At 32.9% G+C, this 15,549-nt stretch overlaps 2 protein-coding genes across 2 annotated transcripts; both read left to right on the top strand.

Moving 5' to 3' along the window:
- The first annotated feature begins 3,693 nt into the window (after positions 1-3,693).
- Positions 3,694-6,913, top strand: LOC115959142 (heavy metal-associated isoprenylated plant protein 9). The gene is made up of 5 exons (XM_031077446.1): positions 3,694-4,005; positions 4,096-4,282; positions 5,068-5,240; positions 5,339-5,429; positions 6,217-6,913. The coding sequence occupies exons 1-5, from the start codon at positions 3,985-3,987 to the stop codon at positions 6,744-6,746; spliced, it is 1,002 nt and encodes a 333-aa protein (XP_030933306.1). The 5' UTR covers positions 3,694-3,984; the 3' UTR covers positions 6,747-6,913.
- Positions 6,914-12,175: 5,262 nt separating this feature from the next.
- On the top strand, positions 12,176-14,261 carry LOC115962122 (protein SODIUM POTASSIUM ROOT DEFECTIVE 2). The gene is made up of 2 exons (XM_031081007.1): positions 12,176-12,387; positions 13,866-14,261. The coding sequence occupies exons 1-2, from the start codon at positions 12,264-12,266 to the stop codon at positions 14,129-14,131; spliced, it is 390 nt and encodes a 129-aa protein (XP_030936867.1). The 5' UTR covers positions 12,176-12,263; the 3' UTR covers positions 14,132-14,261.
- Positions 14,262-15,549: the final 1,288 nt, after the last annotated feature.

A 15,549-nucleotide genomic window follows, 5' to 3' on the forward strand; every position in this document is an offset into this window, starting at 1 on the left:
TTACTTTTAAAACAAATAGAGGATTAATGTTGTGGAAGTAAAAATGGAACCCTAAATTAATGAATGACTCATTTTCTTGTGGTGTACGTCCATGTTCCCTTTGCTTGTTCAATTATTTGATATATTTCAATTGAAACATGCATGCAATTCACGAAAGCAATGTTTTTTCAATAATTTATACTTTCGGCTAAAAGTGTAGATTTAGGAAGATTTCGAATTTGCAATTATGCACGAATTATTAGTCATCCCTACATAAAAAGAGCACCTCAAAGTTTTTGTACTAAAAAATGTGAAAGAAATTCAATCACAAGTAGGAATCAAGACACATGGTACATCTAATTGCAACCTCTTGGCCAATATTGTAATGCTCACTATATTCTTTAATTGTTCTTCATTATTTTATATCTAAAAACAAAAGTCGTTTTCCTATAATTTCAGTCACTCATATAATTTAATGATCTTGATCGTTTACTGTTAATTAAAACAGTTGTAAGTTGTGACAACTCATACTAGCATTATCATGGTCCATAACATGCATGCTCTAACACATTGATTCCCTTCCTTGAGTACATAGGAATTTTTGTAGACCATAGGTCTAGTCTTACTCTTTCGTGTTTGAATTTTTCATGCACGAGCGTTTGAGTTTTAACTGCAACAAAGAATTTTGTGGTAAAGTGTTGCCTACAATTTTACATTTCATAGCTGGATATGTTGGGCAAGGCACTAAAAAGCAATCCTCTATAGCCAATGACAGAGAATATTCTTTGATTATGCAATCATGTAATGATAATAAACTAAGAACTACCCTTTAGGAAAAAGGTTACTTCCAAAACGATTTGGAGGAGAATTTTTCTAACACAATACCTGTCAATTGATAAAATTATTTACATATACTTTAGTCACATGATTAAATAAATATGTAGACAGTTTTATGAATTATCACGTAATGGGCTGGTAGAGATTTCTCCAAACTAGTTCCAAAGATTGGTTTGTGTGATATGAAATATAATAGCCAAAGTAATGGGTGGTTGAGTAGAACTGCTTTATAAAGCTGAGCAACGCTCTAGATTCTATTCTAACCGACCATCCTAACAAAGAAACAATGGAATGGCCAGCACCTGCCTTGATTAGAATCTCCTAGTCAGCCTATACATCATAGATGATATTGTAAACCCATCTTTACTAATGAAAAAGGAGAAAGATAATCAAACAAAGTCAACCGAAATTCTAAACTTTTGCCTGCTTGTTGGCTGGTTTTTGTGTGGGTTTTGCATCAGATAGGAAGATATGTTGGTTGGTGAAGTTTGTTTGCCTCGGAAAAGTGCAGTGGTTGAGAGCTTGGAAAAAAAAAGCTTTAAATGTTGAGAGGTTCTGTTAAGAGTCCCATGGTGGTCATTGCTGAGTCATATCCACGTGTTAGGACCTTAGTAAGTTGGGTCTTTTCTTTTTGTGTTTCTATAGAAGTTATATCAGTTTGGTCCAAATTTGAAGGACAAAACAAAACTAGAGGGGCATGAATTTTCATATTTTCTTCAAAACGGTTGGTTTGCTTTGAGATGGAACGAGAAATATTGTTCCAAATTAATCCCCAAGTAGGTGCAGTTTGGTGAGGTTGTGAAATATCATGTTTAAGGAAATTCTTCCTCTCTCTCTCTTCTCCCTAATTAAGTAATTATCATAGAGGGAGAGAGAGAGAGAGGGAGAGACTGGTAAACCCAACAAGAAATTTTTTGATAATTAACCCAAATTTATAAGAGAAATAAATTGGAAAAGAGAGAGATAGGATTGGTAAACCCAACAAGAAGTTTTTTGATAATTAACCCAAAAATATAAAAGAAACAAGTTGGAAAAGAGAGAGAGAGAGAGAGGATTGGTAAACCCAACAAGAAGTTTTTTTTGATAATTAATCAACCAAAATATAAAAGAAAGTACAAAATGGAAAGAAAGAAAGAAAGAAAAATGATTAAGCATTGCCAATTGAGAAGCAGCAGCCCATGTGCGAGATCAACTTTCTAGTATGTAGATCTTTACACGCAAAACTTAAACACATTTTCATGATCCCTACGTTTCATCCATCCCAAATCAAAAAAGTCATGGAAATTAAATGTAAAGTGATTATTATTGCTTAACCACTAATATTTGGGCGTAAGCATTTTCTTGAGTTGTTAACTTGTTATGGTAAATTAATTCTAGTAAGTAGTTTGTAAAATTTTACCAATCTATTTTGAAATGGGTTAGATTAGTTTTTTTTGGTTACATCAAGCATAGACTTTAATATGAGTCTATTTATGTCAAAAGTTTTTTGATCCAGTAGTATGTGTAGTGCCTTTTATATGGTAAACCTGCATTTAAAATACCCTTTCTCTCATCACTTGTTGTAAAAAAACAAAAAACAACAACATAATTAATGGTATTTTTGTTTGTACTAGATATTTAATGTTACTTAATAAATTTGACATCGGGATATATATTCTGAAATCAGTTAATTAAAAAAGTAATCCACTCTTCCCTTGTGGTTAAAGCTAATCTTTCTTTAAACATTTTGTTAGATTGTAAGACCCTTCTTTACAGCGAAAAAAAAAGCACAAAATATGTTGTTTTATTATTAATTAAGTAGATTGAGTTGCAATTCATATTAAGTATTTATTTATTTTTCTTTACATAAATTGTTGTTTTATTTTAAAAACTTTATTTATTTAGTTATCTTTCTAGTTAATTTAACTTTTTTTTTTAATTATTATTTTAAATGCAACAGGTACACCTAAATAGGTTAATAACTTGATGTAGCTCACAACATCTAGTATTTTTTTTTCTTCTTTTATGGTGATGATATCATTAGTGAACTTTAAATTGAGTAAACTTAAGAATTTATGTATTATTTAACTTTTATTTTTAAGTATTTTATTATTTTTTCTCTTATTTGTATTGATAGGAAGACAAAAACAATATTATTCTTATTATTATTATTATTATTATTATTCATGTGAAAAAATATGGTTCAACTCGTAACCTAATTGACCTTGTAACATGATCAACCCAACCTGTTTGCAACCCATTTAGGACAATTCAAATCTGACTTGAATCCAGATGGGTCAAACTCGAACCAGATACCAGATTGACTTGATCCGTTTATTGGTCTAACACCAATTCACTCATGAGAAAGTTTAGGAGCATAACAAAATCTCACAACATTTTCATAACACCCTTATTTTAAGTTGTGGTGGTTCTCGATATAATTTGATTTTGACTTTTGGTGAAATGACACCTCAACTTGTTATGAAAATGTAATGAGATTTGTTATGTTGGTAAAATAACTCATCAACCCATATCACAAAATCACAATTAAACTCTGTTTTTTTTTTTTTTTGGCTAGGTAGTTCACAACTTAACGTGATTGCCCACCTTAAGTTATGTGTTACTAGTATTAAATTGATTATAACCAATTTGGTGAAGAGATAAACAATTGGATGGGCAGCATGTATGGTATGTCCCACACAAGATCCACACCTCAGGACATTGGAATCTAGGTTTGCCCACATAAGATGGATTTACACGTCGGACAGTCTGAGTTATGACATGGAAAATACATGAGTCGGTGCATGATGAAAATGTGATGTGTCCTTTTTCAGTGGTTTCTTTCTCTTGGCCTCACCAATTTCACCTCTCTTTCTCACTATAAATCTGCCAACTCTGCTCCGTTGCTCTCTCCCTCTTCTCTCCCTCTTCAGCTTTGGAGTTTGAAAAGAATTCCAGAAAGAAATAATAAACTAAGTCTCTCTTTGTGCAATTAGTGGCACTGCATGTGCTCAGAGAATCACACTGAATTTTGCTAATATATCCCACTGTCCATCCATTATACTCTCACTATATCTACATATAAAACCACTCCCTTCTCATTGTTACTCCCTCTCCCTTCTTCTCTTTTTTCTTTTCCCATTTTGAACAACTTGGGTTTTGTATCTCTTTCATTCTTGATTCATAGAAATGGGTGAAGAAGCTAAACAGGTGAGGCTTTTGATATCTCTGAGTTTTGGCTTTTTTGGAGCTGCATTTTATTTTAATCCCTACTGGTTGTTTTTCATTTGTATTTGGTAGGAACAAGCTAAGGCAGAGGCTAAGCCAGGGGAGAAGAAAGAAGAGAAAGCAGAGGAGAAGAAGGAAGAGAAGGCACAGGAGAAGAAGGAAGAAGAGCCTAAGCCACCAGCTCCGTTTGTCTTGTACGTGGACTTGCATTGTGCTGGATGTGCCAAGAAGATTGAGAAGTCCATCATGAAAATTAGAGGTCCCCCCCCCCCCCCCCTCCCTTGTCTCCCTTTCTCTTTGTTAATTGTTATTTATGTTTTTGTTTTTCAATGCTAGTATATGTGTATATATAGATTCATGCTAGGACACAACAAAAATTAACAGAATTTTTGAATTAGCATTAAAAATATTTTAGACTACATATCGTGGTAGGCTCATGTACCAGCTGGTAGACTAATTTAGGAAAGTTGTGAAATTACTGTTATATTTGTAGTTTGGGTCATGCTAATGAGTGCCCTTAGAATACTCATTAATAATCTATTTTAGGAAAGTTTTGATACCACTTGTATGAGAAATGAAAAAATCTATCAAAATATTAATTACTTTTTTTTTTCATTTCTCATAAAAACTTTCTTTAAATGGATTATTAACTAGTGCCCTAAGAACACTTGTTAGCTAACGGATACCCTTAAGGTATTTGTTAATAATCCATTTAAAGAAAATTTTTATGGAAAAAGAAAAAAAAAACAATTAATGTTTTGATAGTTTTTCTCATTTTTTATAAAAATGGTGTCAAAATTTTTTAAAAATAGATTATTAACCATTGTTCTAAACACACTCGCTAATATGATAGTGAAAATATGGGTTCAAACTTGCTACATATTCTGAATTTTGCACTGAAATTCACACACTCACATGGCACCTCACTTGGCCCAACACATCACCAAAAAAAAAGGGGTAACTTTTTAGTGTAAAAAAATATTTACTATAAACTTATTGATGCGTTGGAACTTGTGTGCTAAACCTGTATGTTGTTGTAAGCAGGAGTGGAAGGGGTTGAGATGGACATGGCTAAAAATGAAGTGACTATAAAGGGGATAGTGGAGCCTCAAGCGGTGTGCACGAAAATTATGAAAAAAACTAAGAGAAAAGCAAAAGTCTTATCCCCATTACCAGCATCCGAGGGTGAACCCATTCCAGAAGTTGTTATTTCACAGGTACCATGTAGTTCCTTTAATTATTCTAAGTGAAGGGCTTAATTACTGAATTTTTTGCAAAGTACATGAACCAACATGTGTGGTTTGTTGTGTTCCAGGCTGGTGAATTAAAAACAGTGGAGCTCAATGTAAACATGCACTGCGAGGCCTGTGCTGAGGAACTTAAGAGGAAGATACTGAAAATGAGAGGTACTATTATGTTACATTTTCCCTATTCTGTATAAGCTAAATGAATGATTTGTGTGCACGAGCAAAAAAAAGTTAATTGTTTGAGTGTGAACTGGCAACTACAAGAAATAATAAGTCAGGGAAAGGAATCTCCTCCTTTTGATACATTTTTGTAACACTATATATATATATATATATATATATATATATATATATATATATTTATATGAAGGTGTTAAGTTGTGATTGATTTGTGAGAATTGAATGATAGTAACTTATGTGATAGTGATAAACAAATTATAATTTGTTGGTAAGTTGTGAAATTGCTAATGTATTTAAACATGATTTTGGAAATGTTTTTTTCCCAAACAAATTTGGAGAGAACTCTTCTACTCCATTTTAAGTCACTATCATATTAAATAATAATTTGACTACTTTAATAAATAATCCACGTAATTAAAAATCATATATAAATAGTCTTTTGTTTAGCAAAAAAAATATATAAATAGTCTTTTGATCTATGATATACGTAATCCAATCAGTTTTATAGGAGAACATTTTTCATTGATTTTTATCCACTTATCTCTTGTATCGAATATGTATATCCTCTTTCTTATAGTGTGTAGTAACACAATATTAAATTATCAATATCTGACTGATCCATTAAATTATCTTATGCATAAGATACATGTATCCTCTATTTTATAGTATGAGTTTTTAGTTATAGGGTTCATATTTTCACATACGTATGATGTATATATATATGACATGATATGAGATACTAATATTTATGTGTGCATTATGATAGGAGTCCAAACAGCCGTGACTGAGCTTAGCACTGGTAAGGTCGTGGTGACAGGGACAATGAACGAAAACAAGCTTGTAGATTATGTTTATAGGCGCACCAAAAAGCAAGCTCGAATTGTACCACAACCCGTGCCTGAACCAGAGAAGAAAGAAGAAAACAAAGAAGGTGAGAAGCCAGCAGCAGAGGAAGCAAAACCAGAAGAAAAGAAAGAAGAAGAAAAACCACCAGAAGAAGCTAAGAAAGAAGAGGGTGACAAGGGTGGTAACAAGGGTGAAAGTAATGAGAACAAAGGTGGTGGTGGTGAGGAAAAGAAGGAAGAGGCCAACAAGGAAGGTGAAGAAATTGTTGTCATCAACAATAATATTTATGAGGAAGGTATGAAGAGAATGATGTACTATTACCAGCCAGATATTGATGAGGAAGGTATGAAGAGAATGATGTACTATTACCAGCCAGTCTATGTGATTGAACGAATCCCACCTCCTCAGCTCTTCAGTGATGAGAATCCAAATGCATGTTGCATTTCATAACAATTTGATCAAATTATTATGTGATCAAAAAAATGTTATTATAATGTGAATTGTCCAATAGCTTCTAGCACTGCTCGTGATGAGAGAATTTTATAGAGATGTTTGGTGTAAGGTGTCAAATGGAATTAGATCGAAAGTGATGAATAATAATTTAATCATTCTCTGTATCTTTTGTATTATAGTTTAAATGAATGCATATATTATCAATCAATTAATTAGCCATATACTATATAGTTAAGAATATTCTAAAGTTTTAAATATTTGTCCTTTGGCATTTGCTTCTTTTGTTTTATTAGGGACTTTAATATATTTAAACAAATGTAACCAATTGATATAAGGGGATTGCTTTTAGGCAAATTGTTTGAAAAAAAGGGCATTTGCAACTGTTTGATGCAATCATGTGTCGATGTATGTAACAACATGCGGTAGGCACTAGGCAACGCAAGTAATCACAAAAATTCCCATTCGATATTATATTTTTTTGTTTTTACTTGTAAGCATACCTAATACTATAATCATGCACTAATAAATTCACATGGTTTCTGTGAACCGTGTCAAGCAAAGATTGATGTAATCTATGGGAAAGAATGGTAGCTTCGGCATCTAATAATAAAGAATATTTCAGTACCCTCTTGTTAAGAAAACATACATATGCAAGATGAGATCATTATATATGCCAAACTTCGCAACAATGTTGAATCACATGCAACATCAGTGATTAGTGTTGTGCTCGTGGGTGGAGTGGAGGTGAGGGTTTACATAGATAGTTTTCACAATTATTGGACTAAATAAATCTGTAATGATTACTTGGGAGTTGGCTTAGTGGTTTCTAAAACCTTATGATATCCATAAAATCATGGATTCGAAACATCTTGTTAGCATCTTAAAGTCACCCCATAGGCAATATTTATTTCATACTAGCTGTTGCACACAACCGTACATACACATACAATTTATACTAAAATTGTAACTCGTGTATGTATATGGTTGTGTGCAACAATTGAGTGTGTATTAATAATTAACCTTTAAAAACTAAAAGATAATTACAATTATTGTATGTGTATTTTTTTTCTTCTAATTGTTAATAGTACTTGATGTTCACTTGAATGGTTTTTTAGTGTACAAATAGTTCTCAGTTAGAGCTTGCATGAACTTTTGTTTCTAAACTAATAGAGTAGTTGCAGTGAGTTTGAAAAGTGTACATGGTATATATGTTCATTACATGGGAGAAAAACAAAATTCCCACCAACTTCTTATTGTATACTTTTGGTGCTGAAGCCTAATAAATGGAAAAGAATCCACTGCCTAGTCAGATAAAATGCTGTGCATGCGCATGTTCTCTCTTTTCTCTGTACTTATCCCTAAATTTCTGAAAATGTTCTACTTTTGCCATCTTTGTGCTAAAATTCTCCTTTCTGATCCTCTTTTTACTTGAAAGAATGCTAGATTGAATTTGGAAAGGGTGGCAAAAGCAGTTCAGCATAGGCCCCATGGCTTCCTGTGATAACCACAGTTAATACATGATAAGCAGCAAATTAACACTAAGGGCACACATTAAGCCATTTATTCTTGAAAATATTTTTTCGAAAATTAAAAAAATTGTAAATATTTTTTCAATTTCCGAAAATTTTTTTCAAAAAATTATTAATTATTGTATGCCCTTGAAGCACGCATTAGCATAGGCCCATAGCTTCCTGTGATGACCACTGTTGATACTTGGTAAGCCGCAGATTATAACATTAATTATGACATGCATACCCTTGCAATCATTGAGCAGTCCTGTGATCCGAATATCCATCTTTACAAGGTTTTGAGTGGGTACAAAAGTCAATTCAGGATAGTAGAAAAAAGCTAAAAACTATTGCTAATTCATGTTTTTGTGGATGTCACGTGTATAAAGGACAAAAACTGACGTGTGGGGGTTTGAGAAATTGAGAGATTCCCTGAGAAAAAAGATCAGAGGTGTGGGGGGTTTCACATGGTTGTGGGTCTCACATGTGCTTGAGATCTGACTCATCTTCATGGTCTGAGTGAGACACGGAAATCCACGTCAATGGAAGCCATTGGATCCATACTCAAAACGTGGCTGAGGGGCGGCGGTGCTGATGCCATTACACCTATCCATATGTCCTTTTGTCTCATACACAAAAGTCATGCTTGTCATGGTGAATCCTCAAAAGTTGAACACAATGTGTGGTGATTAAAGGAAAGCTGAAATATATCAAACAAAAAGAATTCTGTATATGAAGCTGATGTATTATCAAACAAGATAGAAAGAAAAAAAGTGAAGCTAATGGATGTGGTTCAGAAGTTACGTAAGGACACAAAAATGCATCTACTTCTTACACCAAAACAAAATAAATTACAGCAAAGACTAGCTTAGTTGAAAAGAGAGAGAGGGAAAGCATGCTTAAAACAACTTTGTTGACTAATCTTAGCGCAATTAAAGTATCAAGCTACTTTTATTGACTACTATATTAATTAGTAGTTTCTGTTTTCTACTTTCTAGTACTTGAAAGTTGTAATTCTATGTTTTTATTCGAAAAAAATGTTTCATCAATGTATGGATATTCTAGTTCAGTAACATTGAGCAGATGTATAGAGCAAAGTGTTTTTTTTTTTTTTTTGATAAGAAGAGCAAAGTGTTAATATATAGTGTAACATTCTGGTTTGGGTGGTGCCAAATGTAGCACTAGTAGTCATCAGTTTGTATTAAGAAGCATCTTTGGTAATTTTAGAGCTTAAGTATTGATGGATCCATAAAATAAGAAGGTGTGTGTGGCTAAATTAACTAATAGGTTGAACAACCTGCGTCATATATGTGTTTAATATTCTTCTATCTGTTTGTCTTCTAGAGTCTTTCCACCAATTAGAGATTTGTGTGTCGAACCTAGCTTAACTGACTAAATTTTTTTGAAATTTTAAGTTTAGATCTCAGGCAGCCTACTACCAATTCTTAGTTAATTTATTTAATGATTAGACAAGTTAATTAGAACAAGATTCAAATCACAAATAACTTATTATTTAATCATACATAAACATAGACAAAGCATGGATGATTAAAACAAAAACATATTAATAACCGATTATTTGTTCACAAAAATGAAAATCCTTGTAGAAACACCTACCAAGGTAAAAATACTCTGAGAGTAGAATAGAACCTCAAAATTCAAAGCCAGTATAAAAGGTTATTGTGATTACTCATGTGACATCATCTATCCATTGATCTGACTATTGTACTCTAACTCTCTATTCTTGCTAACAACAATAGACTCTTGCTTTGTTCCTTTAATGTGATCAACTTCACAAATGATTGCCTCTTGCAAACAAACGATTTACTCTAGGAGATTTTTTCAGTATGAGTAAATTGAAGACATGTCTATGTTTTCAATGATAAAAGTCCAGCACACTTATATATTAGAGATCAAGGTGCCTGGCTCAGTGACCTGTTAAGGATATTCATAGGAGGGGTTTGGGAAGATAATAGAATTCTCTTTATTATTGCAACTGTCTTTTTCCCTGAAATCAGGATTAAAATTATACTTTTATATGAGAAGGGATTAAGGTTGCAGTGTCCACAAAATCAGCCGTAGATGGTAAGTTCCTAATCTTTCAAAAATATTAATCCATGGTTTCGCTCAAACAAGAGACTGTCAAAACTTCCTTGTTTGATTTTCAATTTTGCTCAAGCTAGCTAACACAAGTGAGCTCTTCATTATTGCACAGTGAACAGTAGCTTCACCTTTAAACCCACTTTACATCTTTTATGAATACAACCCAAATATTACAATACTTTTTTCATGGAATATATATACCAGCTCTAGATCTTTGAATATATTGCATATACTGTGGATTGTTTTGGATGACATCATAAATCGTGAGCCTATTGATTCTTGATGAGATGTCATAAGTAATTATATATACAATCTTTCTTACACTACATTTGAAATTTTCTAAAAGAACAGAATAGAATGAAATGCTAAATTAAAAAAAGAATGAAATGGAATGGAAAGTAATATATATAGTTTATTTTTTAATGGGTTTAAAAATTCATAAAAAAAGTGAAAATGAAAGAAATATATTATTCTTCTATTACACTTTCCACATTTCATTTCCCTTTTTCATGATAAGAATAAAATTGACATTTTACCTGTATTTATTAAATAATGAGTGCTTCTCCAACTTTTAGTAGGAATGGTTTCTCCAAAAAAAAAAAAAAACCTTTTAGTAGGAATGCTTACCATGGAATGAAATGAATTTCTTCTCACTTCTCACTAAACCCTCAAACAAACAAGATAATAGATGTAATATTCCTTTAAAATTCCTTTCACTTCATCTCATCCCAAAATAAAATAAAATAAAATCCTCCTTTGAAGAAAAAAAATTTAGGTTATATTAATGAGCATCCTAGCTAGAGAGGGACTTTATTGAAGAGGAAGCATACCTTTTGATGTCAAACAAGTTCTAAGCATGACTATATTATTTATTCAGCATTAAAAAAATTAAAATTAAAATCCTCCTTAGAAGAAAAAAACTTTAGGTTATATTAATGAGCATCCTAGTTAGAGAGGGACTTTATTGAAGAGGAAGCATACCTTTTGATGTCATACAAGTTCTAAGCATGACTATAATATTTATTCAGCATTAAAAAAAAAAAGAAAAAAAACATGACCATAAAATTTAGAGATAAGATAAAGGGTGCATCGGTCTGATCATTGCAAATCTAAGGAAAGAATGCATGCATGTGCATGGCCTTCTAATCAATGAGAGCGCATAAAATGATGATGCTTTGAGTACTTCATCATAATAACAACTTCACAAATATAATCGATGGGAATATAATCATAGTCTTATAAGCTTTAATCTCTCTCTCTCTCTCTCTTTTCATATAGAATAAGAACTTCAAATTAGTTTAATGAATCTATTAATCTTTAAGTTTCCAAAGTTTCAACATCGCAATATTCACATAAACCAATCTTCTTTGGTAAGGAAAACAACCCATGTGGGAGCCAACATATAAGACTGTAAACTCCTATGAAAAGTATAGAATACAATGCACTTTTGGTTAACCAAACAGAGATGCTGACACAGCTTTGCACTCATATCCAAGTCACCAGCCCACACATCCATTCAATACAGGAATTTCTCTAATCAAATCACTAATCAAAGTACTATCTTTTAATTAAGACACAATCCTGTTCAACCACCTCAAGCGGCCAAGGATGTTAAAGCATAAGCAATATCACCAAGGAAAATGTAAAGGAAATCAAGGAAAAGTGAAAAAGGGGGCACTATCTTTCTTTTCTAGGGAATCTAGGATTATCTTAAACCTTTATCAATGTGTTATGTACATTCTATATAAGACCTTACAAACCTGATATATATATATATATATATACATATATATATATATATATATATATATAACGATTGACCAACTTATAGTTGAGAAACAACTGCACAATATTATCAAGAACAATAGCAAGTATTTGCATGGTAACTTGGGAGTTTTGAATAATGGCAGACATGCAAATTGTTCCAGCTTGCAAGAATGTGGAAGCACAATATGTGGAGATGATGGTGCCTCTGTATTCTTATGGGTGTGAGAAGAAAGTGAAGAAGACCTTATCCCATCTCAAAGGTAAATTTAGAGGATTAATTTCTACACTTTTATCTTCAGGACAATAAGATTAATTATATTTTCATGTTGCTCATGTATTTTGTTTGGAATAATATTCATATGTCATGTAAATTTTTGTTTCTTAATTAGAACATCTTATCTATTTTAACGGAAAAAATATACTATTTATTTTATACATGAGTCATCCCTCTTATATGGGGTACGGTCGACCTCACAAGTGGAGTCCACCCATGTAAGGGGGAGTACTCATGCATAAGATGATATACCTCCTCATCCCAACAAAGCTAGGTGATGGTTGTATACTTGTATTCATTAGGTATAGCATATACTGTTTTATTGAAGTGTTGGTCAACCTACATATAAGACAGACTCGGACTTGGGTGGGATATGGGCCTGGGCCTGGGCCTAGGCATGTGCATGATTTCCATATGGGCTCAAGCCCAAGGCCATGAAAGATACAAAGTGCATTTAATTTTAGCCCCAAATCCATCCTCTCTCTTGGCTGGACCAGCCTAATTTTTTTACCAAGAAATCAGACATGAAAAATTTTGATCTAAACATGTTCAATTCATAGGGTGGCTACTCCTGCTACTAGATTTAATAACTTTCTTGCTCACAATCTTGCGTCCATTTCTTCTATCCCTGGTTGGGTGTTCCTCCCCTACAGTAGTCCTTTTGTATGTGTTGTGTTACAATGTCTCTATAGGCATGTAATACATACCTGTATGTTGTGTCACAATCCATAGGCATGTAATATTTACCTGTGTGATGTGTTACAATGTCTCTTGCCGGTCCATTGAGTTAGGAAAATAGCAAATAGCATTCACCTAATGAATAGTACTGAGATTGGACCACTTCCTAAACGCAATTGAATATATCCACAACACGCATACAATAAAACACACTGACACAACAAAACGTGCTCAAAAGCAAAGGAGAATAGCCTAGCAAGGGTAACATATTGCTTGATGCAAGTCAATGATGCCTGTATATTAGATAACCATTTTATACATGTATTGTCAGTCTTTGTCATTGGCAAAAACCAATCCATGCGATTTCTGTAAAGTCCATGAATGCATTTAGCCATTCGTCGAGTAAGCTCCACCAGAGAAAATTAGGCCTCCATCATAAGGCCTCTGACCTTCACGATTTTGGGCCTTCATCACTTTACTGACACCATCATTGCATACACACCCACTGTGACTCGTGCATACAAAACGAAAAAGATGTGGAAGAGACGATTGAATAGATAAAAAGAGACTAGACCTTTTGTTTTTTTGTCCCAAAAGAGTAAAAAAATTGAAATAAGCATGTAGACAAAATTTTGTAGATGAGATAAGTTTTGATGAACTAATAAGAACCATTTAATATTATGACTGTTTACTTATCCTAAAAGTTTAAATTGATAAAATAGAGTGAATTCAATCATTTTACCAAATGTTCTAACATCTAATTTCTATGAAACTTGTTGAAAGCAGGAATATACTCAGTAAACGTGGATTATTATCAACAAAAGGTGACTGTGTGGGGAATTTGTAACAAGTATGATGTGCTAGCAAACATAAAGAGCAAGAGAAAAGAAGCTCGTTTTTGGAACCCAGAAGACAACATTACATCAGAAGAATTAGAACCACCATCTTTGGATCCTTTAAGAGACTCCAAGCCTTATTTGGCTTTTACTATGGTCCGGTCTCTAAGCTGGAAAGCGTGGAAAAAGGTTTTCACTAGATCCAATTCCTTCTGATGACTTCTTGTCATTTGTAAATAAGTACTACTTTTTCAAGCATTTTGATTTTTTTTGACTCTCTAAGTCCTTGTTCTAAACGGAACATAGTGATGGCTCTTTTTTCCTAATCCTTCAAATTTGATCAGAATTGAACAATAAGTCTTTTCGCTCCTTTGAACGTACCTCTTAAGTTTCAAAGCAGGGTCAGCATAAACATGCGTGTACTGTCTCAAACTATTCATGGGTCATGCATGTAACAAATAGCAGGCTCATAAGTCAAGCATGTTAGGTTGATACAAAACCAAGTTATTTGTGACCCTTTATCATTGGGGTCTCCCAACTGGTTACTGGAACCCAGGCCTCACATTCAGCACAAGCAATGGAGCCAAATTTAATCATGCATCCTAAGCTTATCTTTGTTCAAGATGGACAATCAATTTACAGTATTCAAATCCAAAAAAGCCAAATAGCTTTAATTTGCTCACTGCCATATCTTGTTAATTATAGGTTGATTTAATGAACATGGTATGTACATCTTCAGAAAAAATCCATATAGAAATTAAAGGAGGTTTGAGTTTTCTTTGTCATAATATACCTGAAAAACTATCATTGCCAAATTTCAACTGAAAAGTGAAAAATTCAACTTGCACGTGTTCTTCTTTATGACCTTACTAGATAAGGATAACATAACAACATAACAATTAGCAACGTAACTTTTGACCAAAGCCAGTTAACAAGACGTGTAAGTTAAGCATTTGCTTGAGCTGATAAACTATAGGGCTGGTTTGTGGAAAGTGCATAGGAATATTCTTTAAAAGCGCCAAGGAAAAATTGCCATATGACACAGTTTTATGTGTAAGATTCATATATAATGTAAGAGATAAATTGATCTCATATATGGTATGAGAGGTGATTTTATAAGACTGTCTCATAAGATATTATATCCCCTCTAATGAGAAAGAGCAGAGTCTATATAGGGCTTGGCTAGTTATGAAGACTCTACCGGTTAGTGTGAATATAATAATTTATTTTTTCATTGTAAACTTATGCTTGTGGGCCTTATATGGTAAGGGGGTTACATGTGTTTCTTCATGTGAGTTGAGTCATAGACTAATCTCATATGCATCCAAAAAATGAGTGATTTCAGGAGGAAGAGGGTAAGAGTCCTAAAATCAAATCAATGTTATGTTGTCACCCATAAGGTTTGAACTCACCCTAATCACTGACCACAAATAATAAGGGCGGTACCATAGTGTTTATTTGGTGTAATGAAGGATGACCTCGTTTTACTATTAGAAATGTTTCCTCTATTAGAGTATTTCTTGATTTAGACCCCCAAAAACCTAAGTAGTAAATTAATGAATAACTTGATTAATTTTTAATTAATTTCATAGTTAACTATTTGATAGATTGTACAATCCCAGCGTCACCAAAAT

The sequence above is a fragment of the Quercus lobata genome, chromosome 9, assembly GCF_001633185.2.
Source record: "Quercus lobata isolate SW786 chromosome 9, ValleyOak3.0 Primary Assembly, whole genome shotgun sequence".
NCBI classification, from domain to species: domain Eukaryota; kingdom Viridiplantae; phylum Streptophyta; class Magnoliopsida; order Fagales; family Fagaceae; genus Quercus; species Quercus lobata.